General features: G+C 39.3%; 1 protein-coding gene across 1 annotated transcript in view; it reads right to left on the bottom strand.

Annotated features, from left to right (window-relative positions):
• The window catches only part of rims4 (regulating synaptic membrane exocytosis 4), an 87,786-nt gene extending 62,749 nt beyond the window's left edge, over positions 1-25,037 (bottom strand). Inside the window, exon 1 of the mRNA XM_055160655.1 lies at positions 24,941-25,037. Within this exon, the coding sequence (XP_055016630.1) occupies positions 24,941-25,037 (97 nt within the window). The remainder of the gene's footprint in view (positions 1-24,940) is intronic.
• Positions 25,038-25,731: the final 694 nt, after the last annotated feature.

Genomic DNA, 25,731 nt, shown 5'->3' with positions numbered 1-25,731 from the left:
CCATTCAGCACGTGTGACCTTTAATAATTCTCTGCCATTTTCATTCCCAAACCTAATTTGTTCCACATTATATTCATATTATTCCACTTAGGGACAAAATGGGGTAATGCTTTTACAACGTTCGAAATCTGTTGCGTTTGTTTTGTTTTTATAGTCAAATAGCGAGTTAAAAAGTCGTCCAACCTCAACGACGTTTGTAAAGCCACACAGTACAGTAATTAGCTGAAAATATCTATAAAAAAGCACTTAAGGTATTAGACAAAAAAGCCCACTTATTGCAGAATGCTTGACAAATACAAATCTCTTAACTGGGACGACACAATCAAATATGCAGATTTAATTTTGGTATAGAAAGTTTTTAATAGTCTTGCTCCACTTCCTCTAAAGGAGTTTGTGAAAAGAAACTCTGTGTCGTTTAGGAAAAGTGGTTTTGGATTCTTTTGCTTTTGGAGCAGGTCAAACGTAGAACACAGAGCAGCTCATGTGCGAGAACTTTCAACACTGCAGCATTTTCTAAAGCTTTAAAACAGTGATGTTCAATGGTCAAATAAGTCTCCATGTTTAACCAAATTATATATATATATTTTTTATATTTGAGGGGTTGTTGGTTTAACTCTTTAACTCTTGACTTCGAACTTCAAATGAACGGTCTGAAATTAATTATATGTATAGTGACTATACAGTACTGGTGTTGTGTACTTTTGTGTGATTGTTGTTGTGCTTTTCTCTCCTGTAGCTCATTTCACATCAACCTTTCGAGGGTCTGAAGATGGAAATTAGCCACTATAATCTATAATCTTTACATATTTTAATGTTCATTAATATGTGCTGTCCCTTTACAGATAAATGAATAATACATAAATAAGAAATATGAAACTTGTTTAGCAAAAAAAAAAAATTTCTATCAACAGGGTAAAGACAATATGAGCTCAGAGGTACGACTATGTTTATCAGAAAGAAAATCAGAACAAACATTATGAAGTTTTGTAAATCTGTTAAAGGGGTGGACCTCTGGAACAACTGTACAGAAGATCTAAAATTGTGCACCACTCTCTTCCATTTTATAAAGAAATTTAAAAATAAAAAAATGGGAGGAAAAAAAAAAAAGAAGAAGAAGAAGAAAGAGAGAGAAAAGGATATATATCAATGTAAGGGGGGCCTAGCGGTGTGTTTATGCCGCACTACCACATTACTTTTGTTTTATTTAACTACATTTGTGTCGATATGTGTGGTCGGGGCTTTTTTTGTTGTTGTTTTGTATTTGTTGTGGGGGAACAAATATAAAACGGAAGCCGAGAGGGGTCACAACAAACACAAACGCCACAGCAAATACAAATGCAACAACACAACAAAAAGCCACAACAAGCAAAAAAAAAAAGCCACAACACACCAAAAAAAGCCACAACGGAAGTGACCGCGGGACTCTATTTTCCGACGGACCGATCAAGCGGCAAGTGAAGAAGAAGAACTACAATGTGAAAAGTAAAGGAGCGGAGAAGTTGGAAACGTAAGTAAAAGTAAGTTATTGTTTTATCATCATTCGTTTCACGTTGTAGTTCTTCTTCTTCTTCACTTGCCGCTTGATCGGTCCGTTGGAAAACAGAGTCCTATGATCACTTCTGTTGTGGCTTTTTAATGTGTTGCGGCTTTTTGATGTGTTGCGGCTTTTTAATGTGTTGAGGCTTTTTGATGTGTTGCGGCTTTTTAATGTGTTGCGGCTTTTTAATGTGTTGAGGCTTTTTGAATGTGTTGCGGCTTTTTTGAATGTGTTGCAGATTTTTAATGTGTTGCGGCTTTTTTGATTGTTGTTGCGGCTTTTTGATGTGTTGCGGCTTTTTGATGTGTTGTTTTTGCGGCTTTTTAATGTGTTGCGGCTTTTTAATGTGTTGCGGCTTTTTGATGTGTTGCGGCTTTTTGATGTGTTGCGGCTTTTTGATGTGTTGCGGCTTTTTAATGTGTTGCGGCTTTTTAATGTGTTGCGGCTTTTTAATGTGTTGTTTTGCGGCTTTTTAATGTGTTGCGGCTTTTTTAATGTGTTTGCGGCTTTTTGAATGTGTTGCGGCTTTTTAATGTGTTGCGGCTTTTTAATGTGTTGAATGTGTTGAGGCTTTTTGATGTGTTGCGGCTTTTTGATGTGTTGCGGCTTTTTAATGTGTTGCGGCTTTTTAATGTGTTGAGGCTTTTTAATGTGTTGCGGCTTTTTAATGTGTTGAGGCTTTTTAATGTGTTGCGGCTTTTTGATGTGTTGCGGCTTTTTAATGTGTTGCGGCTTTTTAATGTGTTGCGGCATTTGCGTTTGTGTTGCGGCGTTTGTATTTGTTGGGGCGTTTGCATTAAAGTAGAGTCCCGCGGTCATTTCTGTTGTGGCTTTTTTTTGTTGTTGTTGTGGCTTTTTGTTGTGTTGTCGCATTTGTATTTGTTGCGGCGTTTGCGTTTGTTGTGACCCCTCTCGGCTTCCGTAGCTTTATATTTTTGTGTTTTGTTTTATGTTGATTATTGTAATTTGTTAAATGTTATATTCTGTTGTCTTAATTAAATTAGTTAAATTCATCCATCACACTTGGCTAAAAAACACAATAAATATTAAATATATATAAAAACACACAATTTTTCCAAGACAAACGCACACATTTATTCGTAAGTATGATAGCAGCTGGAATCCCTGGAGACTGTTGAACGTATGGTTTAACTTTCTATTTCCATGGAAACATCCCGGAAGTTACACACTGTAGCTTTAATATGAATACAATGGTCACGTTCAGAATTGTCCGTGGACTCGTAACGCGTCATCTCGCTCTCTGCCCTCTCTTTGTTTCCCGTCCTTTTGTTCTCTCTCATCCTCCATGCGAAAAGGACAAAGTGTCACAGCTGTCGGTTGCCATGGCCGCCGAGTCTGCCGTTGCCGCGGGAGACCACCGGCGGCGATGGCGGCGGCGGGGCGGCTGCCGTGACGCGGTTATGTAACTCCATCAAGCAGGTGTGTTTGGTAAATAAGACATGACTGCGGTTTGATTCGAGACCCAATCGGAGGACGGAACAGATATGAGCGGGTGCCAGGTCGTTTCTCACAACAATTGAACCGTAATTCCACTCAGGCATCGGAGATAACAGGGGGGAATACCGCATAAGTGGCTATGGCTTTCTAATAATGCGATGTAATGTGGCGGTGGCAGCTGTGGAGGCTCGTGAGGGGAACGTCGTCATTTGTCACTAAACGGATTCTGAAGTTAAAAGTATTGAGTCGATGATTCTTAAAGGTCCCGTAGCACACGGAATTGATTCTTGTGAGCTTTAAAATGCCTCAAAAATGTCTCAAAAACACACTTGGAGTTGTGTTTTTAATCCACACGTGTTTGAGTAATCTTTTATTATTGCTAAATGCTCTGTTCCACCTTGTGATGTCATGAAGTGGTAGTTTTCAACAGCTCCTTTTCACCTTTAGTCGAGTTGAGATTATAAATTCCAGGGCTGAAATTATCCAAACGATTCTAGTGAAGGTGTGTGGAGTTTAAAAACACAGTGGAGCACTTCCTGTATCACCACATGACATCACAAGGTGGAACACAGTGTTTTCTGTTTAAGAGAAGAACTCAGCGTAAATCTGCAGGGTTTGTGTACAAAATATTTGCTGTACTTTCTCAATACTTCACTGTACTTCCTCTGTACTTCACTGTACTTCCTCTGTACCACATATCCACTGTACTTCACTGTACTTCCTCTGTACTTCACTGTACTTCACTGTACTTCCTCTGTACCACATATCCACTGTACTTCACTGTACTTCCTCTGTACTTCATTGTACTTCCTCTGTACCACATGTTTACTGTACTTCACTGTACTTCCTCTGTACCACATATCCACTGTACTTCACTGTACTTCCTCTGTACTTCATTGTACTTCCTCTGTACCACATATTTACTGTACTTCACTGTACTTCACTGTACTTCACCGTACTTCACCATACTTCACCATACTTCACCGTACTTCCTCTGTACTACATATTCACAGTACTTCACAGTACTTATTCTGTACCAAATATTCACGGTACTTCACTGTACTTCCTCTGTACTTCACTGTACTTCATTGTACTTCCTCTGTACTTCACTGTACTTCCTCTGTACTTCACTGTACTTCACTGTACTTCCTCTGTAACACATATTCGTTGTACCTCACTGTACTTCATTGTACTTCACTGTACTTCATTGTACTTCCTCTGTACCACGTATTCGCTGTACTTCACTGTACTTCACTGTACTTCACAGTGCTTCCTCTGTACCAAATATTCACAGTACTTCCTCTGTACTTCCTCTGTACTTCTTCGTACCAGATATTCACAGTACCTCCTCTGTACTTCTTCGTACCAGATAATCACAGTACTTCCTCTGTACTTCCTCTGTACTTCTTCGTACCAAATATTCACAGTACTTCCTCTGTACTTCGCAGTATTTTCTCTGTACTTCGCAGTACTTCCTCTGGACCATACTCATCTATATTCACTTTCCAAATTCAAATCAAAGATCAACCATGTTTGAAACTGCACTTTAGCTTCACACAAACTGTCAACGCAAGTAGGTTGCCTCTAAAAAAACAGCAGCGACCTGACTATACCTCGGGAAAAATTAATTCATAAATGTAAAAAAAAAAAGAAAAACTCTTGTCTCGGGCGATGACTAAGACTGGATGATGAAAAGGCTCTGGCGCTCAAACGGTGAAGCAAGCAGAAAACAGAGGAGCACGTTAATTACTTTAAGGTAGATAAGCATTTCCGAGCTTTCTCCAAATGAAGCTGAGTGCACTGGTCTATTATTAGAGACGCACAGACGTTATTGTAAACGCTGAAGCAAGACTGTGTTAGCGTTTATGCACAAAGGGAACAACGTAAAGGTCCTACATTACACAAAATGGACTCTTGTGAGCTTTAAGTCACGTTATAACGCCTCAAAAACAGACCTGGAGTTGTGTGTTGTTTCATTCACACATGCTCTGTTCCACCTTGTGATGTCATGAAGTGGTAGTCCGAGTCCCAAGTCAAATACAGGTCAAGCCTCGAGTCACTGGCTCATAAGTCCAAGTCGAGTCCAAGTTCAAGTCTTTAAACCAGTACCAAAATATAGCTTTGTTTTTTTGCAATTTACATGACTTTTAAACTAAATTGTACTTTCATGGTGTATTTATTATGAGTATTTATATAAGACTTGTCGAAATGCAATATTTTTTTTTTCTTTTTAAATGTCTTGGCATGATCTTGACAAGTGAATCATAACAACAGTTACTTTGTCATGTAGTCTGCACTGAAATGGAAGGATCATTTTTTTAAGGGATGTATCAATAACCGAAATATCGTGATATCGTATCGTCAGAGTTCTCACAATAATATCGTGGAACATCACAATATATCGAATTGCAAGTCTCTTTGGTTAAATTAAGAGTTATGTTGCGGCAACAGTTAAAAAAAAGACAGTGGGAACTACATAGACCATGATCCTTTGCTCCATTTCAGTGCAGACTACATGAAGAAATAACAGTTCTAAACACTTTTAAGTCTTAGTTCTTTGGATTAAGTCTTGTCAAGGTGTTTTAAGAGGAAAAAGTAGAATATTAACAGTTTTGTTTGCCTCCACAAAATATCGCAATAAATATTGTACCGTGAAATGTGTATCGTGAAAATATCATACCGAGAGATTTGGATATTGTTACATCTCTAATCGTGAGCTTCCCCACGATATCGCAATAAATATCGTACAAAGAGGTTCATACCGTGATGATATCGTATCGTGAGACTTGGACATCGTTACACCCCTAATGTTTTTTTGTAGTTCCCCCTGTATTTTTATTTTAGTTTGTTAATTTTTAAATGTAATTCTAAATTCGTAGATAATGGTAATCTTATAACATTCAAATAAAACATTTTTTATATTTTTGTTGCTCAAAATATGCGTCAAAGCTGCGGATGTGTGTCACCCGGCACTGATCTGGAAACCCAGATTGACCAGGTCCAACACCAGCAGCATAATTTACTGAGCTTTTCAACCCATGGAAGGTAAATGATGGATAAATCCAAGAAAAGAAAAGTTTCTGAAGAAAACAGAATGTTTAATGTTACGTGGGCAGATTCATTTGCTTTCACGGCTGATGAGACGTGATAAAATGACGGAGCACAGAAGCAGACGGCAGTTTTGGTTTGCCTAGATAATCTAAGTTTGGATTTTTATTTCCTTCGAGGAGGACTCAACTATACTTTGAGTAATAACATGTTTAATGCAGTTTTGCACACATTTGTTTACGTTTTACAGAAACAAAACTTAAAACCACATGGCTAATTTGCATAAACTATAAGCTCTCTTTGTGTCATTGATGCTGTTAGATTCTGTCGGACTAAAGGACACGACTCAGTGGAATGTGTGTGTCTTTTCTGTGACAGAGGATGTGCTGCTGAGTGTGAGTCTGTTCTGTGCTTTTATCACGTTGAAAATGGTTCATGTTAAACTTTTCAGACTTTATAAGTTTGCAGGTCGTACCATAGACCATATATATGAATGGACACGGGTAAAGTTTTTTACAAAATGTCTCTGAAATAGATATTCTTTCAAAGTTGTTGACAAAAAATTTAAAAACTCATGTCGGTAACGGAGGGAATGAAATATGCAGCACTTTTTGGGCAATAAATCCAAACAGTGATAACTCTTGGTTCTCACTTACATATCCTTAACAAACTGGTTTGAATATTTGCTTCATATAGTTTTCTACCATATGGTACAAGATTAGGTTGAAAAACCTCTTACTTTTTGAGTAAAGAGATTTTTTTATGAAGAAAGGTCATGGTAACGGAGGGAAAAGTAACGGAGGGAAAATTGTGCAAGCAAGTAGAAGGTGCATGATTTTGCATAATTTGTCGCTTTTTTCTTCCAAATACTTTAATATTACTTCAAAATGAAAGGAAACTATTTCTATAAAATATGTCAGTCCTTCCAAGCAAATTTTTATCATTTTAAATACATTTTTTTTGAAAAATCATGTACCTTCATCAACAGTTCAAAGATGGAATAACACAACATATGATGAAATACATCAGTTTATTGACATGATTTTCAGGTCTTTGAAATTTGGGAAATAATTTTTGTTCCATGTTTCATACATGGTCTGTTTAAAACGTATGTAACTTTAGAACCAAAAATGGTACAGAAAAAAGGTGAACAGTTTCATAAACTAGAGTACATATGTATCTGTTGAATACATTTTTATTTCAGATGCATTAACTTGAATTTTTGGCCTTGTTGTTTACTTCTGCTTGACCGGGCCCACACATATTATCTGTAGCATTTCAATGATCGATATTATGAATGGAACACACTATAGTTTTTTACACAGAGCATACAGGTAAAAAAAATAAAAAATAAGAAACACAGTGTTATCCTGGCTCCAGGTGTAATTATTTTCTGTGGGAAATGCTCCAAGTTTGAGTTAAGAGTTTGCGTATTTAAGTTTGCCGACCCCTGTACCAGTATAATAATAGTAAAGTGTTACTCAAACATGTGTGAATGAAACAAAACACAACTCCAGGTCTGTTTTTAATGAGCTAACAACATTATACTATGGCGTAAACCTCACCGGAGTCAATCTTGAGTAATATAAGACCTTTAAACTTAACTTATCTCCATGGAGACGAGCATGCGGGTGATTTTTTTCTGTGTAATTCATCATAATCAGAGCGTTCTCGATTCACTCACTGGTATCATCTTGCAGAATTGTCTTATGTATTCCCACTTTGTTCTCGTTTGCGTTGTCGTAAAGCGAACATAAATAACCTCTCATTGATCGCGGCGGCCGTAACTTTCTTTTCTCGGACTGGGTGTCATTTATTAGCGTCTGTCCCGGTGCATCGTGGGTAGTCGGGCTGATGGAGCGGTGATGGATGCCGGGGTTAGAGCGGCGGCGTTAAAAGTCGATACGTGTCGTGGTTTAGGGAGCGAGTGAAAAAGTGCACCTCCACCTCCTCCCCACACGAGGCAGTCAGTACCAAACCAGGACTGAAACCAGGACTAAACCAGGACTAAACCAGACTAGGATTAAACCAGTTCAAACCAGGACTAAACTATGACTAAACCAGGACTAGACTAGGACTAAACCAGGATTAAACAAGGACTACATCAGGACTAGACTAAGATTGAACCAGACTAGGATTAAACCTGTTTAAATCAGGACTAAACTATGACCAAACCAGGATTAGACTAGGACTAAACCAGGACTAACTAACTAAACATGGACTAAACCAGACTACTAGGAAAAGACTAGGATTAAACAGTTCAGGACTAAACCAGGACTAAACCAGGACTACATCAGGACTAGACTAAGATTGAACCAGACTAGGATTAAATCTGTTTAAATCAGGACTAAACTATGACCAAACCAGGATTAGACTAGGACTAAACCAGGACTACACTAGGACTAAACCAGGATTAAACATGGACTAAACCAGGACTAGACTAGGACTGAACCAGACTAGGATTAAACCTGTTCAAATCAGGACTAAACTATGACTAAACCAGGATTAGACTAGGACTAAACCAGGACTAAACTATGACTAAACCAGGACTAGACTAGGACTAAACCAGGATTAAACAAGGACTACATCAGGACTAGACTAAAATTGAACCAGACTAGGATTAAACCTGTTCAAATCAGGACTAAACTATGACCAAACCAGGATTAGACTAGGACTAAACCAGGACTACACTAGGACTAAACCAGGATTAAACATGGACTAAACCAGGACTAGACTAGGACTGAACCAGACTAGGATTAAAACAGTTCAAACCAGGACTAAACCAGGACTAAACTAGGACTAAAACCAGGGCTAGGATTAAACCAGTTCAAAACCAGGACTAAACCAGGACTAGACTAGACTTAAACCATTTCAAACCAGGTCTGAAGCAGGACTAAGGAAGACTAAACCAGGACTAGACTAGGACTGAACCAGACTAGGATTAAAACAGTTCAAACCAGGACTAAACCAGGACTAGACTAGAATTAAACCATTTCAAACCAGGTCTGAAGCAGGACTAAATGAAGACTAAACCAAGACTAGACTAGGACCGGACCTTTTCAAATCAAGTCAAATGAATTAGTTCTAACCCAAGACCATGACTGAATAGGGACTGAACCAAGACTAAACCAGGACTAGACCAGGACTAAGCCTGTTGAAACCAGGACTGAAGTAGAACTAAACCTGGACTACACTAGGATTAAACCACTAGGACAAAAACGAGTTCAGATCAGGACTGAAGTAGGACTAAAACAAGAAAAAAATATAATGTTGTAAAAAGTTCCAAAGTGTGGCATTAAATTTACCAACATATGTCCAGATCTGTGGAGTGGCGATAAATCTCTGAATGGAACATAGAAGTCTAGTCTAGTTTAGTTTCAGGTTCTAGTTTAGTCCAAGTTTTTCTGTGGCATTTATGCAAATATGAACTAAACCAGGACTAAACTAGGACTGAACCAGACTAGGATTAAACCAGTTCAAACCAGGACTAAACTAGGACTGAACCAGGACTAGACTAGGACTAGACTATGATTAAACCAGTTCAAACCAGGACTAAACTAGGACTAGACTAGGACTGGACAAGGACTAAACCAGGACTGCACTAGGACTGAACCAGACTAGGATTAAACCAGTTCAAACCAGGACTAAACTAAGACTAAACCAGGATCGACTAGGACTAAACCAAGACTAAACTAGGACTAAACCAGACTAGGATTAAACAAGTGCAAACCAGGACTAAACTAGGACTGAACCAGGACTAGACTAGGACTAGACTATGATTAAACCAGTTCAAACCAGGACTAAACTAGGACTAGACTAGGACTGGACAAGGACTAAACCAGGACTGCACTAGGACTAAACCAGACTAGGATTAAACCAGTTCAAACCAGGACTAAACTAGGACTAAACCTGGACTAGGACTAAAACCAGTTCAGATCAGTACTGAAGTAGCACTAAAACAGGACCATGACTGAATAAGGATTGAGTCAGTACCAAACCAGGACTGAAGTAGAACTAAACCAGGACTAGACTAGGACTAAACCAGGACTAGACTGAGACTAAACCAGGACCATGACTGAAAAAGGACTGAGCTAGTACCAAACCAGGACTGGACTAGGCCTTAACCAGATCAAACCAGGACTGAAGCAGGACTAAACCAAGACTAAACCAGGACTAGACTGGGACTAAACCCGTTTAAACCAAGGCTAAACCAGGACCAAACCTGGACAGAAATAAGACTAAACCATTTCAAACCAGGACTCAACCAGGATTTCACCAGGACTGAAAACAAGACTAAACCAGGACTAGACTGGGACAAAACTAGATCAAACTAGGACTGAAGTAGAACTAAACTAGGACCTAACCAGGACTAGACTAGGACTAAACCAGGATTTAGCCAGGACTAAACCACGACTGAACCAGGACTAAACCAGGACTAAACCAGACCCAAACCAGGCCCAGGACTAAACGTCAAAATCTAAAATCAGATCCTTTTTTACGGCCGTGACTGGACGTATATCGTGCACTAATTCTCTCTCTCCTGCCGCAGCTGCTTGCGTTAAATAAATGTGTTTGGCTCCCAGAACTGGGCCTGGTCTGGACTCGGATCCTGGCTCTGAGAAGTCCAGACCGGGCCAAAATTGGAACCACAGCCCGACCAGACCCACCACCACCACCACCACCACAGGAAGCAGGAGTAAGCATTTTAATACAGAGCAGAGTCATTCAGTTAAACGTGCTTGATTAAATATTTACAAAAACATTTAACAACATAAATCGATTAAGTAACAGTATCTGCAGAAGTGAATGAAATAAACAGTAAATAGAGAACAACTAATACACTAAATCTGTGTGTTATTCGTTCATTCATTCGTTTTTCAAAATAAAACCAAAAATAAGAAAATAAAAAAACTCCAAAACCAAAATGAAAAACAGGATAACATTATTTTTTTTTTTTTTGTCAGTTTTCGATTTTGTGTATTAAATGAAGAATGGGGAAAAAAAAACGTTTCCATGACTTAAACTGTGATGCCGGACTTTTGCACCTCAAACGGACTGAACCAGGACTGAACCTGGACTAAAACAGGACTAAACAAGGACTAAACTATTTTCAATCCCGGGTCACAGTCCCGGTCACAGTCCTGGTCTCTGTCCCAGTCTGTTCCTGATCTGGTCCCGGTCTGGTCCTGGTCTCTGTCCTGGTCTTGTCTTGGTCTGGTCCTGGTCTCTGTCCTGGTCTGGTCCCGGCCTCAGTCTCGGTCACGGTCCTGGTCTCAGTGCCGGTCTGGTCCCGGTCTGGTCCTGGTCTCTGTCCTGGTCTGGTTCCAGTCTGGTCCTGGTCTCAGTCCCGGTCTCAATCACAGTCTGGTCCCGGTCTCAGTCCTGGTCCTTTTCCCGCTCTGGCCCCACTCTCCATCCCGGTCTGGTCCCGGTCTGGTCCAGGTCTCAGTCCCGGTCTGGTCCCGGTCTCAGTCCTGGTCTGGTCGTGATCTGGTCCCAGTCTCAGTCCCGGTCTTAATCACAGTTTGTTCCTGGTCTCAGTCCCGGTCTCAGTCCTAGTCCTTTTCCCGGTCTGGCTCCAGTCTCAGTTGGGGTCTGGTCCCGGTCTGGTCCTGGTCTCAGTCCTGGACTGGTCCCGGTCTAAGTCCTGGTCTCAGTCCCAGTCTGGTTCCGGACCTGGTTTAGACCTGGTTCAGTCCATAAGCGGTGCAAAAGTCCGGCATCGTAATTTAAGTCATGGAAACGGGAAACGGCTGCTATTAGTTTTTTCCTTTATTCATTTAAACACAAAATCGAAAACTGAAAAACAAACAAATTGTTATCCGTTTTTTCATTTTGGTTTTGGAGACAACCAGCAACGTGTTTCGACTACCAAGATGGTCTTCGTCAGGGCAAAGTCTTTGACTTGCTGGTCGAAACTCGTTGGCGTCTCTTCATGTAATAAAGGACTTTTAATATATTCAGTCGAAGTGCCTCGGGTTTGTACATTACCCATTTTTACATTTTGCTGTAAGGGTAATTTTCTGTTCTAAGATCACTGTTTTAACCCTCGTAGAGCATCTGTACTGATATTTTTTACTCTTTTAAGACCCAGTGAAGCGCTCTACCACTTTTTTCCCTTCATCTGATTTAGATCTTGTTTAGAATATTCCTGCTTAGAGTTAAACAATATATTTATTCTGTAATGAGGCAAGACAAATCCTGCTCAAAAACACAACCTGTGGGTCCAGTCAAGCGGTAACGGAGGGAAACTGGGGCAGATTTTTTACATTCAAATGTCTCTTATTGAGAAACTAGAGGGACTATTGAAATAAGTAAAGTATCAGAATGTAGGAAAGAGTTACACTCCAACAGGGTAAAGTTAAACCTGTGATATTCTTTCAAGTTGTTGACAAAAAATTTAAAAACTCATGTCGGTAACGGAGGGAATGAAATATATGCAGCACTTTTTGGGCAATAAATACAAACAGTGATAACTAGCGGTTCTCACTTACATATCCTTAACAAACTGGTTTGAATATTTGCTTCATATACTTTTCTACCATACGGTACAAGATTAGGTTGAAAAACCTTTTGAGTAATGAGATTTTTTATGAAGAAAGGTCATGGTAACGGAGGGAAAAGTAACAGAGGGAAAATTGTGTGCAAACACAAGTAGAAGGTGCAGGATTTTACATAATTTGTCAGTCTTTTTTTTTTCTGAATACTTTAATATTACTTCAAAATGAAAGGAAACTATTTCTATAAAATATGTCAGTCCTTCCAAGCAATTTTTTATCATTTTAAATACATTAAAAAAATAATAATAATGTACCTTCATCAACAGTTCAAAGATCAAATAACACAAGATGTGATGAAATACATCAGTTTATTTACATGATTTGCAGGTCTTTGAAATTTGGGAAATAATTTTTGTTCCATGTTTCATACATGGTCTGTTAAAAACATATGGAACTTTAGAAACAAAAATGGTACAGAAAAAAGGTGAACAGTTTCATAAACTAGAGTACATATGTATCTGTTCAATACATTTTTATATCAGATGCATTAACTTGAATTTTTGGCCTTGCTGTTTACTTCTGCTTGACCGGGCCCCTTTATTAAATTCCTTCTGCAGATTATTAACTAAAATATCAATTCCAGTTTTAGCCTTGTTAGACAGTCACACACCCCTGGCCCCTGCCCCTGTCTGCCCCTGTCTGCACCTGTCGGCTCCTGTGACCTGTACACACTGATCTGTTGTTAGCGAGCTCTTACACAGTCCAGTATTGATGCGGTTGTAGAGGTAAACAGGTTAGCTTTAGACTCAGCCGCTCTGATTGGACTTTTCCTCTGATTGGATTTAGTCAATGAGCCAATACATCAGCACACAACACACACAATACACACACACAATACACACACACAAACACACACAACACACACACAACGGGGGGAGGGAGCCGCGCTATAGCTCCTCATCCGTCTTTCCGTTCACCTTGGGTTTATAGACGGGGTAAAATATATTCACATAAAGGCCCTGTGCCAGATTTTTTTCGCATGTGTTTGAGCCAAATTTGTCATGGCCCAGTACAGATATACGGCATAAGCAGCTCTTGAGGTCTAAATAAGTCCACGGCGAACTGTCCTCTTTGAATTTTAAAGTGTTTTATGTCCACGTTAGCGAGCTTTACCGTCTCGACCAAACTCCAATCTGGTCTCTGAGAGTTGTGAAAAATACTCCTCACAGTTAATAATAAGGTGATTTGCGTAAGGTAAGCAGTGTTGGGAAGGTGACTTTTAAAATGTATTCCCCTACAGATTACAGATTACATACCCCAAAGTGTAGTTTGTAACATTAATCCATTAAATTACTTAAAGTGAGTAACGTAATCTGAATATTTTGGATTACTTGATATTGTCGTGCTTTTTAAAACTACATGAATGTAACAACCGCATCCTGAAAATTCATGTTTGTTCTCTTCAAATTGAGCCCAAGTCTCCATGAACAGACTTTTGTTTACTGTAGAGAAGCAAAGACGAGGATCTGAACATGAGAAGTTTTGTTTTATCTGCTAAAAGACAAAAAAAAAAAAAAAAAAAAAAGCCCGCTCTTTACTTAAACATATTAAAAATATTATTGATAGAGAAATGATTTTTTTATGAGATCACTGCTGCCTTAAATTCTGTCCACCTACTGTTACAGTTTAGTCCTAGTTTAGTCCTGGTTTTAGTCCTAGACCTGGTTTAGTCCTGGTTTTTAGTTCCTAGGTTTAGTCTGGTTTTAGTTCCTAGGCTTAGTCCTAGTTTAGTCCTGGTTTTAGTCCTGGTTTAGTCCTGGTTTAGTCCTGGTTTTAGTTAGACTCTTAGTTTAGTTTTAGTCCTTGTTTTTCTAGTTTAGTTTAGTCTAGTTTTTAGTTTAGTCTGGTTTTAGTCCTGGTTTAGTCCTGCTTTTAGTCCTGTTTAGTTCTAGTCCTGGTTTAGTCCTGGTTTTTTAGTTCTGGTTTTAGTTCTAGTTTAAGTAGTCTAGTTTAGTCCTGGTTTAGTCCTGGTTTTAGTTCTGGTTTTAGTTCTAGTTTAGTACTAGTTTAGTCCTGGTTTTAGTCCTGGTTTTAGTTCTAGTTTAGTACTAGTTTAGTCCTGGTTTAGTCCTGGTTTTAGTTCTGGTTTTAGTTCTAGTTTAGTACTAGTTTAGTCCTGGTTTAGTCCTGGTTTTAGTTCTTGTTTTAGTCCTGGTTTAGCCCAAAATGTGAAAACAGGAAAATACCACAATGTAATCCATTTATTTCAACCAAGTAACTGTAATCCAATTACCACTCACTGAAACAGTAACTGTAACTGAATACAGTTACTCATAATTTGTACTCTGATTACTTAACTCCGGTACATGTAATCTGTTACTCTACAACACTGAAGGTAAGAGAGGAATAACTTTGGGCCACTACAGAAATATCGTGATATCGTATCGTCAAAAGTCTCACAATAATATCGTGGACTGTCACAATATATCAAATTACAAGTTCCTTTGCTTAAATGCAGGTTTTATAGTAGTAACAGCTTATGAACATCAGGAACTACATTTCCCATGATTCATTTCAGTGCAAACAACATGAAGAGACATGTTTTTTTACTGGAATTCTTGGGATTATGACAGATTTAATTCACACCAAAACCAGACCAGGACCAGACCAGGACTGAGACTGGGACCAGGACCAGACCGGGACTGAGACCAGGGCTGATCCCAGGACCAAAACAGGACTGCACTAGGACTAAACCAGTCTAATCCCGGTCTGGTCCTGGTTACAGTCCTGATCACCTGACAGTCTAAAACCAAGACTAAACCGGTCTCAGTCCTAGTCACCTGACAGTCTAAAACCAGGACTGAACCAGGACTAAACCAGGTCTAAACCATGACTAAACCTGTCTGGTCCTGGTCTCAGTCCACATCACATGACTAGTCTAAAATCAGAAATAAACCAGGACTGACCAAACCAGGTCTAAACTAGGACTAACCAGGACTAAACTGGTTTCAGTCCTGGTCTCAGTCCCGGTCTGGTCCTGGTCTCAGTCCTGGTCACCTGACAGTCTAAAACCAGGTCTAAACCAGGACTAAACCAGTCTGGTCCTGATCTCAGTCCTGATCACTGACTAGTCTAAAACCAGGACTAAACCAGGACTGACCAAGGTTTAAACCAGGTCTAAACTAGGACTAATCAGGACTAAATCGGTGTCAGTCCTGATCACCCATTTTTTCCATTATTCATTTAAACACAAAATCGAAAACTGAAAAAATGAATCATTATCAGTTTTTCGGGTTTAGAGACAAATTATGAAGAAAATTGTTGTTTTTTCATTTTCTTATTTTCAGTTTTATTTTGTAAAAACGAATAAACGAATGACACGCGGATTTGAACGCACGGTTACGTTCTGCTGATGATCTCGGTTTGAAAGCAGAACTAGAATTACCAGCCCGAGTGTCCCTGAGCGAGGAGAGGACGCCCCAGAAAAGTCAGAGTAAAAAATGTGTTTGGAGAAAAGGGGCCTGCTCCAGCGGGACGGGGGCAGGTGCACGGGACAGGAGCAGACAGGAGCGGACAGAAGAAACAAGGAGAGGATACAGCAGCGAAGTAGGACACGTAGTCTTAATATGATTCCTCTGAACGGTTTTTGACAACTAACATCACGCAGGATGGATTACACATTCTGTTAAAGGGCCCATATTACGCCTTTTTTTTTCTCATTTTGTTTCGTTCATACATGTTTGAGTAACCCTTTATTATTATTAATCTGTCTTCATAAATCTCTAAAACCTTGTGATGTCATGTAATACAGAAAACGCAACACTGTGTTTTTAGACAACGTTCAGACTACAGACTGGACGATACAGATAAATTAATGCATCATGATTTAACATTGGACTTTAGAATGACAAATGCAAACATGACCCAGCCACTTGGTATGTTCATTGATGTGTGCTCCTGAAACAAACGAATACAAATTTGAAATTTTTACACTTCAGTCTGAACGGCCAGGTCATGTTCATTAATCACGTCCCAGTCCGATTTTTTCAAATGCGACCCAGGCCACTTGATATGTGCTCCTGAAACCGATACAAATCCGAAATTTTTACATGCGACTTCAGTCTGAACGGCCAGGTCACATTCTTCCCACCTACACGTCAGCGATCAGAATAAGGCAGTTTTTTAAATGACTTTCATAGAAATGTCCGAGCGTGGCTACAGACGGTCCTGGCTCCAGTGTCAACAAAAAATAAAGAGGAGGGTAAAGACTCAAACAAATGAAGCGGTCGTGGATGTGTAACCTGTCCATTTTACCAAGAACTGGACTGTATTTTGGGAGACAAGCCCAGCGTTTAGGCGACTTCCGTAAACACTGAGCACGACCGCTGTGTGTGACGTCGTCGTGTCCTCCAGTGCACACGCGGGACACTTTTGGGTGTTTAAAGTTCACACTGGAGATCACATACAAGTCGCAATTAACTGGAAATGAGAACGACCTTGCAAAAAATCGTAGCCTGATTCAAAACCATCTGACCTCGCAGCGTTAGGATTCATTCGCTCGACGGTAGGCGGGTATTGTTATATTGTATTGTATTGCTATTTGGTCGTGACATATGTAATGCGCCGGAACACCCAGTGGTGTCCAAGTAATTACCGGCACAACAGTGAACAAAGCAGAGAGTGAACATCTTTGTCAACGATCATTGTCGTTTCTGCAAGGTGAACTTGCAAATTAAAGATGCAATAAAAAAATGCAAAGTTTGTATTTGACAAAGGAAGTCCAAAGGAAGAAAGTGCCATCGCAGCTCATGTTAGTTCTGCTCTTGGCTGATTGGCCGGTGCGCAACCGGTCTACAACTTCCAGGGTTCTTGCAAACTGTCTAGTGCAGGAGTGTCAAACTCAAATTCACAGAGGCCAAAATTAAAACTGGGCCAAACTAAATACTTATTGAAAATTTTCAACAATGTCTGCATGTTTTCTCTTCTTTCAAGATATGTAATGTTAAATCTTTTCTCATTAAAATAAATGTTTAATAATAGTTTTGCTTAAACATTGAATCCAGAACAAGCATCATATAAAATAATGAAAATTTTTTTAATAAATAACATCTCTATAGTCTACCTGTAGCTGGCGGGCAGCTATAATACATATTTGATATTTGATCCTGTGGGCCAAATATAATTATATCGCGGGCCAAATTTGGTCCCCGGGCCTGACTTTGACACGTCTGGTCTAGTGTGTTCTGATTCCTGAACTAGTTGCTAGAGAGAAGTGAAAAAATAAATAAAAATCCAAATTGAGCATTAAGCCCTGCAGTCTGAACGTATTCTTAGATAATTTAAGTCCTGCATATCTCGACTGAACTGAAGGCAAATGGAGCTGTTAACTTCAAAACTACCACTACATGACATCACAAGGTGGAGCAGAGCATTTTGAGCTTTGGAGATGTAAACCGACTAACACACCAGCATTACTCAAGCATGTGTGAATGAAACAAAGCACAACTCCAGGTCTGTTTTTGAGGAGATAACAACATTATAACATGTCTTAAAGCTCACAAGAGTCCATTGTTTTTACATATATATTCAAAAAAACAAAGATCTGCACATTGTTTGAGTTTAAACTGGACTGTTCATGACCAAGATTTATTTACAGACAAAATAAAAATGCAGGTTTTTCGCTGTTTACGTAGCGTACATTAAACTCTAACCTCAGTGAAATGTAACATAACAGCGTGTTTGTATATTGATTTATTGATCTATTGCGATAATGAACAGCTTAACCATAACATCTCTCTTTGGTCCTTACTGGAAAGCCGTATTTTACATGTCCCCCGTTGCTTCCTGCCCATTCATCTGATTCTCGTTAAAGTCCGCGGGTGGGTTCATTTCTCTGCCGTCCCGTCACGTGCTGGAGTGTCCCCGCGGAGGATACGATCTCCCCATAGGCTCATTATACGGCAGCGTTCTGACACGTACATTTGTTATCGGGATTGTTATAGAGGACAGGGCGAAATCACAATTAAACAACACGTGGGGATGTGTCTGCTCCACTTTCGCAAACAGTCTGTAGTGTTAGTGTTCCTTAAAGGCGCACCGCAGAATAATCGTACGTACAAACTAAAATGTTGCTTTAAAAACATTCAGAGCAGTTTTTTATCATTTCGTGGAAAAATATGACAGGGAAGATGTCTGTGCTTTTCTCTCAACTGAATGTAACATATTTTTCGTACTATAAGGCTACGTTCAGACTGCAGGGCTTAACGTTCAATTACGATTTTTTTGTGAAATCCGATGTTTCTGCGAGGTCGTTCACATTTCCAATTAAATGCGACTTGTATGTGAACTACAGTGTGAACATTAAACGGCCCGAAAGTGTCCCGCATGTGCACTGGAGACACGATGACGTCAACCGCAGCGAGCGTCTCTGTGTTTACAGAAGTTGTCAAAACATGGACACGGGCATTGAGCACCTGGAGATTTTAAAGTTCCTCTTGTACCGGAGCCAGAACATGAACAACTTACTTGTTTTAGTCATGTTCTGGTCCTGTTCTGGTCCTGTTCTGGTCCTGTTCTGCCTATTTTGGTTCTGATTTGATCCTGTTCTAGTCCTGTTCTGGTCCTGTTCTGGTCCTATTTTGGTCCTGATTTGATCCTGTTCTAGTCCTGTTCTGGTCCTGTTCTGGTCCTATTTTGGTCCTGATTTGATCCTGTTCTAGTCCTGTTCTGGTCCTATTTTGGTCCTGATTTGATCCTGTTCTAGTCCTGTTCTGGTCCTGTTCTGGTCCTGTTCTGGTCCTATTTGGTCCTGATTTGATCCTGTTCTAGTCCTGTTCTGGTCCTGTTCTGGTCCTATTTTGGTCCTGATTTGATCCTGTTCTAGTCCTGTTCTGGTCCTGTTCTGGTCCTGTTCTGGTCCTGTTCTGGTCCTATTTTGGTCCTGATTTGATCCTGTTCTAGTCCTGTTCTGGTCCTGTTCTTGTTTGATCCTGTTCTAGTCCTGTTCTGGTTCTGATTTGATCCTGTTCTCCTATTTTGTCCTGTTATTCTGGATCCTGTTCTAGGTTCAAACAATATATGTCTTGATTCTGTGATTATTTAAGCCGGATCGGATCATTCTTCTGCGGTGTCAAAAAGACCAAATGTTCTTCACAAAAGACAAATGAACAAAATGTGAGCCTGGTGTCCTCAGTCGAACAACAGCGTGAGATCCAGCAGGACGTCTCACTTATTAGTCCCACAGTGGAAGAGAGCGCCGCCAGACTTCTGCCAGACTTCTGTTAATTCTCAACATTTCTGAGTTATGAAGCGTTAATAATTCATTTAGAACTATTTTTTTTCAAACAAATCTTACAGCATTTTGGGTAATTAATGTTTCTTGGTAACAATGTAAAAAAGAAAAAAAAAACACCTTAAGAAGAATTTAATAACTGCAGCTTTTAACCTGGTTATACTGTTGTATTTTCTCTGTTCATGCTTCATTAATCCAAATTAGTCTCCAAAGTAGTAATCCAGAGTTCTCATTCGCAGTTCAAGTCAAGTCATTTTGTCTTGAAAGTTACAGTATCGTCATTTGGTTATCAAAATCTGTATTGTTTTTTTTTTTTTTTGTTGTTTTTTGTTTAATCGAGTCTATTCTTTTTTTAGCAAAATCCAGCTTGAAATGTCAGTATCGTCACACATCGCCAGAAGTGTTGCAGTCAAACGTCAAGTCTCCATCTGCATCTTTCCTCATACTTTATTAAGGTTGTTAAGAGCAATGGATAAGTATACTGTATTTTACGGACAATAAGTCACACTTTTTGGGGGAAATTTATTTGACGCTGTTTAAATCCAGGCTCAAAACATTTCTGTATGACTGCACATATGACTGAAAGGTTTTCATTCCGCACTCTTCTCTCTAATTTATGTCTCTTTTTTAATTTTAATCTTTATGATTATTTATGTTTTGATTTGTTTTTATTATGTTTTTAATGTATTTCTTATTCTGTAAAGCACTTTGAATTACTTTGTGTATGAATTGTGCTATACAAATAAACTTGCCTTGCCTTTATTTTTTGAAATCAGAGACCAGGAGCAGACATTTCATTCTGAAGTGCAAGTTATAGTATTAACTATAAAATAGAGAACAACAGGCTGTACAGAACAAGTTTACCAAACTCTCCATCTCACTTCAAATCACTAAATCCATTGAATTCTTCATCCTCGGTGTCATTTTTGAGCAACTTCGCGACCTCCAGAGGTAAACAGAGCGCCGCTTCCTCTTCTGTGTAGCTGTCCTCAGACTCAGCATCAGTTCCAGTTAGAATTATTCCGGACTTTCTGAATCCCGACAGAATGGTTTCAGTGTCACTGAAGTCCAGGCTTTATCCATCCATCCAGTGACTTCCAGGAAAGTTTCGTGGTGCATCCTCCCGGTTGTTACAAGTTTCTCGTTCACTCAAAACTTTCTTTTTGCTGCTCGATTTCTGTTTTCAGCTGCAGATTTCGCTACTTTCAGCTTGTAATCTGCAAAATATAATTTTCATTTTTGGGGGCATTTGTGTTCAGTTTTCTCAGTCGTCTTTATAAGTTTGTCTAAATGTTAAATTTTCAGTGGTGCAGAAGTAATGGTGCGATCGACTGACATGATACAGACAGGACAGAGGCTCTTTCTGCAGGAGACATGAGCAGTAGAGCCAAGTGACAGTGGTACAGGAGGAACAGGAACAGCAGATACTGACACACAAGACTAGAGCGCCCTCTCGTGGCTGTCAGTGTGAAAATTTTAATATATGAATCACACTGGAGTATAAGTTGGAAACACCCAAACCATGAAAAAGTGTGACTTATAGTCCAAAAAAAACTGTAGTCTAATTTCACTTTGTAACAGGCATAAAAACATAACATGGATGTAACACAATTAACCCAAAAGTGAAAAAGCTAAATCGGCAATACTAAAGCTATTAACACGCTGACAGTAGACTAGCATTATTTCCTGGTTCTCAGACAATAAAAATGCTTCATAATCAGATACAGACCACACACCAGCCATCTTTGACTCCAAAAGCTGCTTTCACAATCTATTTATACTGAGAAAAACACCAATTTTGCTCAGATTCATGGACAAAATTTTGCACTTTTGAGTCAGTATTGGGTCCATTTAATCTAATCTTGTCCCATCTCGAAAATCCATGTTTGTATGTATAAAAAGAAGAAAGACAGAAGTGAATTTTCTTGAATACTAACAGAGAAACGTCAGCAGCACGAACCGGTGTAAAAGCTGCACATTTACAAAAGGAGTCTGTTTTTGAGACTTTGATGGAAACAGTGTGTTGTGGAGTCGACAGGAGAAGGATCACATGTGTCTAAGACCTGAGATCTCATCCATCAAAAATACTGCACCACACCACCAGCATAATACATGTGCGCCTGTGAGGGCTGAAGGAACTCACCGTGTCGTACAAGAGTCAAGAGAAACAACGTGGTCGGACAAATAACTAAAGGTCCCGTATTACACTATTTTCTGATCTATGTTTTAATGTTGTTTCCTGATCAAAAACAGATCTGGACTTGTGTTTTGTTTCATTCTCACATGTTTAAACACACAAACCCTGCATGTTTAGGCTGAGTTCTCAAAAGGAAAACCCTCTGTTCCACCTTGTGATGTCATGTGGTGATAAGAGGAAGGGCGCCACTGTGGTTTTAATTGCCTGTTTAAACACTGGCGGGTAAAAACGACAAAATATGTTATCAGAAGTTCCTTTCGTTTAGACCAGGGGTGTCAAACTCACTTTGGTCCGGGGGTCGTATCCAACCTACTTTGATCCCAAAGGGCCAGGATCAGAAAACTCATGGCATATAAACCCCAAAAATACCAATAAGTTCAAATATTTGTAAAGAGAAACGCAAATCTATTACAGAAATCTTTTTTAATTGATGAACTCTTTCTTTTACATAATATTATAATATTATGAACAACCTGAAGCACGATATTTTAACATTAACTTGTTTGCAAATAGGAATAAGTCAATTTTTCTTGGAAAATCCTGCATTCGGCTCCACTTTTCTCATTTTTGACATTTTGCTGATGAGGGTGTCACGGTCAACAGTCAAAACGATCGTCCTTTAAGAGCGTTTGGAAAGAGGCAAGTCTTCATTTGTGCTGCTCTGGTGGGAGGGGCCACGTACAGAGACGCTGCTCTGCTCAGCAGTACAGAAAATGACCAATATTTTAATAGAAAGTATAATTAAAATATAAATTTAGTAGAAAATCAGCCGAGGGCCAGATTAAAGGTCTTGGAGGGCCGGATCCGGCCCCCGGGTCATATGTTTGACACCCCTGGTTTAGACGGTGACGGCGTTTTTGGGGCTTAAAAACGCAAAAATCTGAAGCCACCCTCCAGAGTGGAAAAGTTGAATTCGCTCTGCCGTAGTGTTTCCATCTGCGCTTCCCAAGACCCAAAACTCTGGTCAGATCTGCTCATGTTGCGTACGCATTTACATCACATACATATAGTACACAGAAATCTGACATGCTTACCCAGTCAAATTCCACACACTTTCGCATCACTGTACGCGCGCAGATTTCTCGTCTAAACGCGGAATAAAAAGTGAAGACACAACACCGCTTTTCTGTCTTCTCTTTAAACCGTCATCATATAAACGTAGCCTTAAACTCCGCGCACCTTCACTAGAATCATTTGGGTGATTTCAGACCTGGAATTGCCAATCTCTACTGAACTAAACGTAAACGGAGCTGTTAACTTGAAAACTACTGCTTCATGACACACGGTGAAATTGAGCAGTTTGAACTCGGAGACTAATCATGCACGATTATTCAAATGTGTGAATGTGAACTCCTGGTATGATTTTATTGAGCAAACAACATCAAAACATGACTAAACGCTCACATGAGTAATTTTAGTGTAATATAGAACGTTTTAAATCTAAGAAGTCGTCATTCCAGTCTCAATCATTTCAAAACAATATATTCTATCTTTTGAGTTGTTGCCATGATGGTGCCTAAAAGAGAAACCTAAAATCCATGTTAGCAAAATATGAAAGCACAATAAAAGAAAAATGTAGTTCTGTTAACTGGACAAATGTTTTTAAAGCAGCTCTGTGTAACTTTCTGAACCTGGCATGTCAGCTGAATGATTCCATATGAAAAAAAAAACAACAAAAAAACAAGTTGACAAATCCCATAGGAAGAAGAGCAATAACGTCTTTCCCCTTGATAAAATTCACTAAATATTCTCTTTGTTCCGACTTTAAATCCTTTAAGGGCGTTATTTTTTATTTTCTATTTTTCTATTTGCCAATTTTAGTACTTTTTGTGTTTTTTGTTGACTTGCTTATTTATTTATGCTTTATTTTATTTATGTGTTAATGTATATTGTGCCTACTCTGTGCAGCATTTGGAGACTTTGGTTGGTAAAATGTATCCTGATTCATCAGTCGGTTTCACTTTGTAGAAAAACCGTCTGACCTCACAGCATTAGGATTCGTTCGCTCGACGGTAGGTGGTTACTTTTTTATTTAACCAATTGCTGCTATTTAGTCATGATGTATGTAATGTGCCACTAATGGGGCTAAGTGGTATATTAAGCTTTTCCCAAGTCCCATTGGAAGAAGGACAATAACATCTTTCCCACTGATAAAATTCACCAAACATTCTCTTTGTTCCGGCTTTAAATCCTCGATCTCAGGAATCATTGCCCACACAGAATATATGGCTCTTCTCTGATTGGCTGGTGCCCGAACTTGCACTTTCGGGGTTTTTGTGAACCGTTTAGTGCAGGCATGTCCAAATTATGGCCCGTGGTCCAAATACGGCCCTGACACAAATTTTTCTTGGCCCTCAGGCTTCCAGGTGAATTGGCCCAAATTACTGCGCATCAATTAGAAATTAACTTTCTACTGCAAGTTTTTTGAAAATCTGCCTTGATAAAGCTCATATTTAATATTTAGTGTGTGGTTTTAAGGATCTTAGCATGAATAAAGACTGATGGCTCATTCTAATATGTTAAACATGCACATATTTCAGTTATTCACCAGTCTCCATCTGTGTTTAGATATGTGGCCTTTGATGAAAAAAGTCTGAACACTCCTGGTTTAGTGAATGGTTTATTCCGTTTCCTGACCTAGTCGCTGGAGAGAAATGAAATTGAGTGGAAGCACTAGGTGGCGCCAACCTGGTTAGAATAAATGTGCTATACAAATAAAGTTGGATTGGATTAAGAGTGAATATATTTTGCCAGTCGTCCACTCGTTGATTTGCGACAGGTGTCCGTAAGAATGCACTCTGTTGATTTTATTTACATTTTGGACACCATTTTTAGTCATACTCCAAATTCTAACACACTGGAACAACATACTTGATTTCAGTTTGAATAACAAAACTGTTTTCACTCACCGACGTCGTCCTCATCGAAGGAGTTCATGCAGGGGAAGTATATGGCCAGGGCCTCGAAGGACGCCGAGAGGCTGAGTTTGCTCTGGGACCTCTCCATGAACAGGTCCGTGGTCGGGGTGGGCGTTTCCACCGGTTTGGCCCAGCGCTGGCCATTCTTCACTCGGAGTACGGCGCGCGGCGTTTTGAACTGGAGTCACCTGCCCCCCGACAGGGACAGTCCCAACAATACCGGAAAATAAAGAGACGAGAAGGCACCGGAAGGAAATAGGTGCCTGAAGGTAGCTGGTCGAAAATGTGTTGGTCAAAATGTTGCGTTTGGATAAATTTCGAAGATTTTTAAGTAGTAATTTGGTTCAGAAGTTGTCGAAAAAATTTATCAAATCGTTGTTATAAAGGAATGGAATGACAAGTCCAAAAGCCGTGAAAAAACATCTTGAGGAGATCAGTAAAAACGTGATACAAACAAATATAGTGATCAAAAATAGGCCTAGTTTGAAAACGAAATTCTTAATAACCAATATTTACTTGAAATTAAATATTTTAAGGAAAAATCTAATCAAAATTTCTGATGTTTTTGTAGCTTTATCTGATCCCAGAAGATTTTTACAGTTTTTTTTTTTCAGTCAAAATTGCAGCTGATCAAAAAATGATCAAATCCAAAATGGTCCCGACTTATCTCTTTTAGGTTTGACTTTCACTATAAAATCTACAATTTATTAGATTTTCAAAACCACCCTCAATAAATTTCATTCTGTCCATTCATTCCTGCTGCTCGTTTTATCTACAGCAAT

This window comes from Boleophthalmus pectinirostris, unplaced genomic scaffold (assembly GCF_026225935.1).
Source record: "Boleophthalmus pectinirostris isolate CB_2022bp ecotype Guang Dong unplaced genomic scaffold, ASM2622593v1 HiC_scaffold_3, whole genome shotgun sequence".
Classification (NCBI taxonomy): Eukaryota; Metazoa; Chordata; class Actinopteri; order Gobiiformes; family Gobiidae; genus Boleophthalmus; species Boleophthalmus pectinirostris.
The sequence above is the reverse complement of the archived record's forward strand: the minus strand, read 5'-3'. Positions and strand labels throughout refer to the sequence as shown.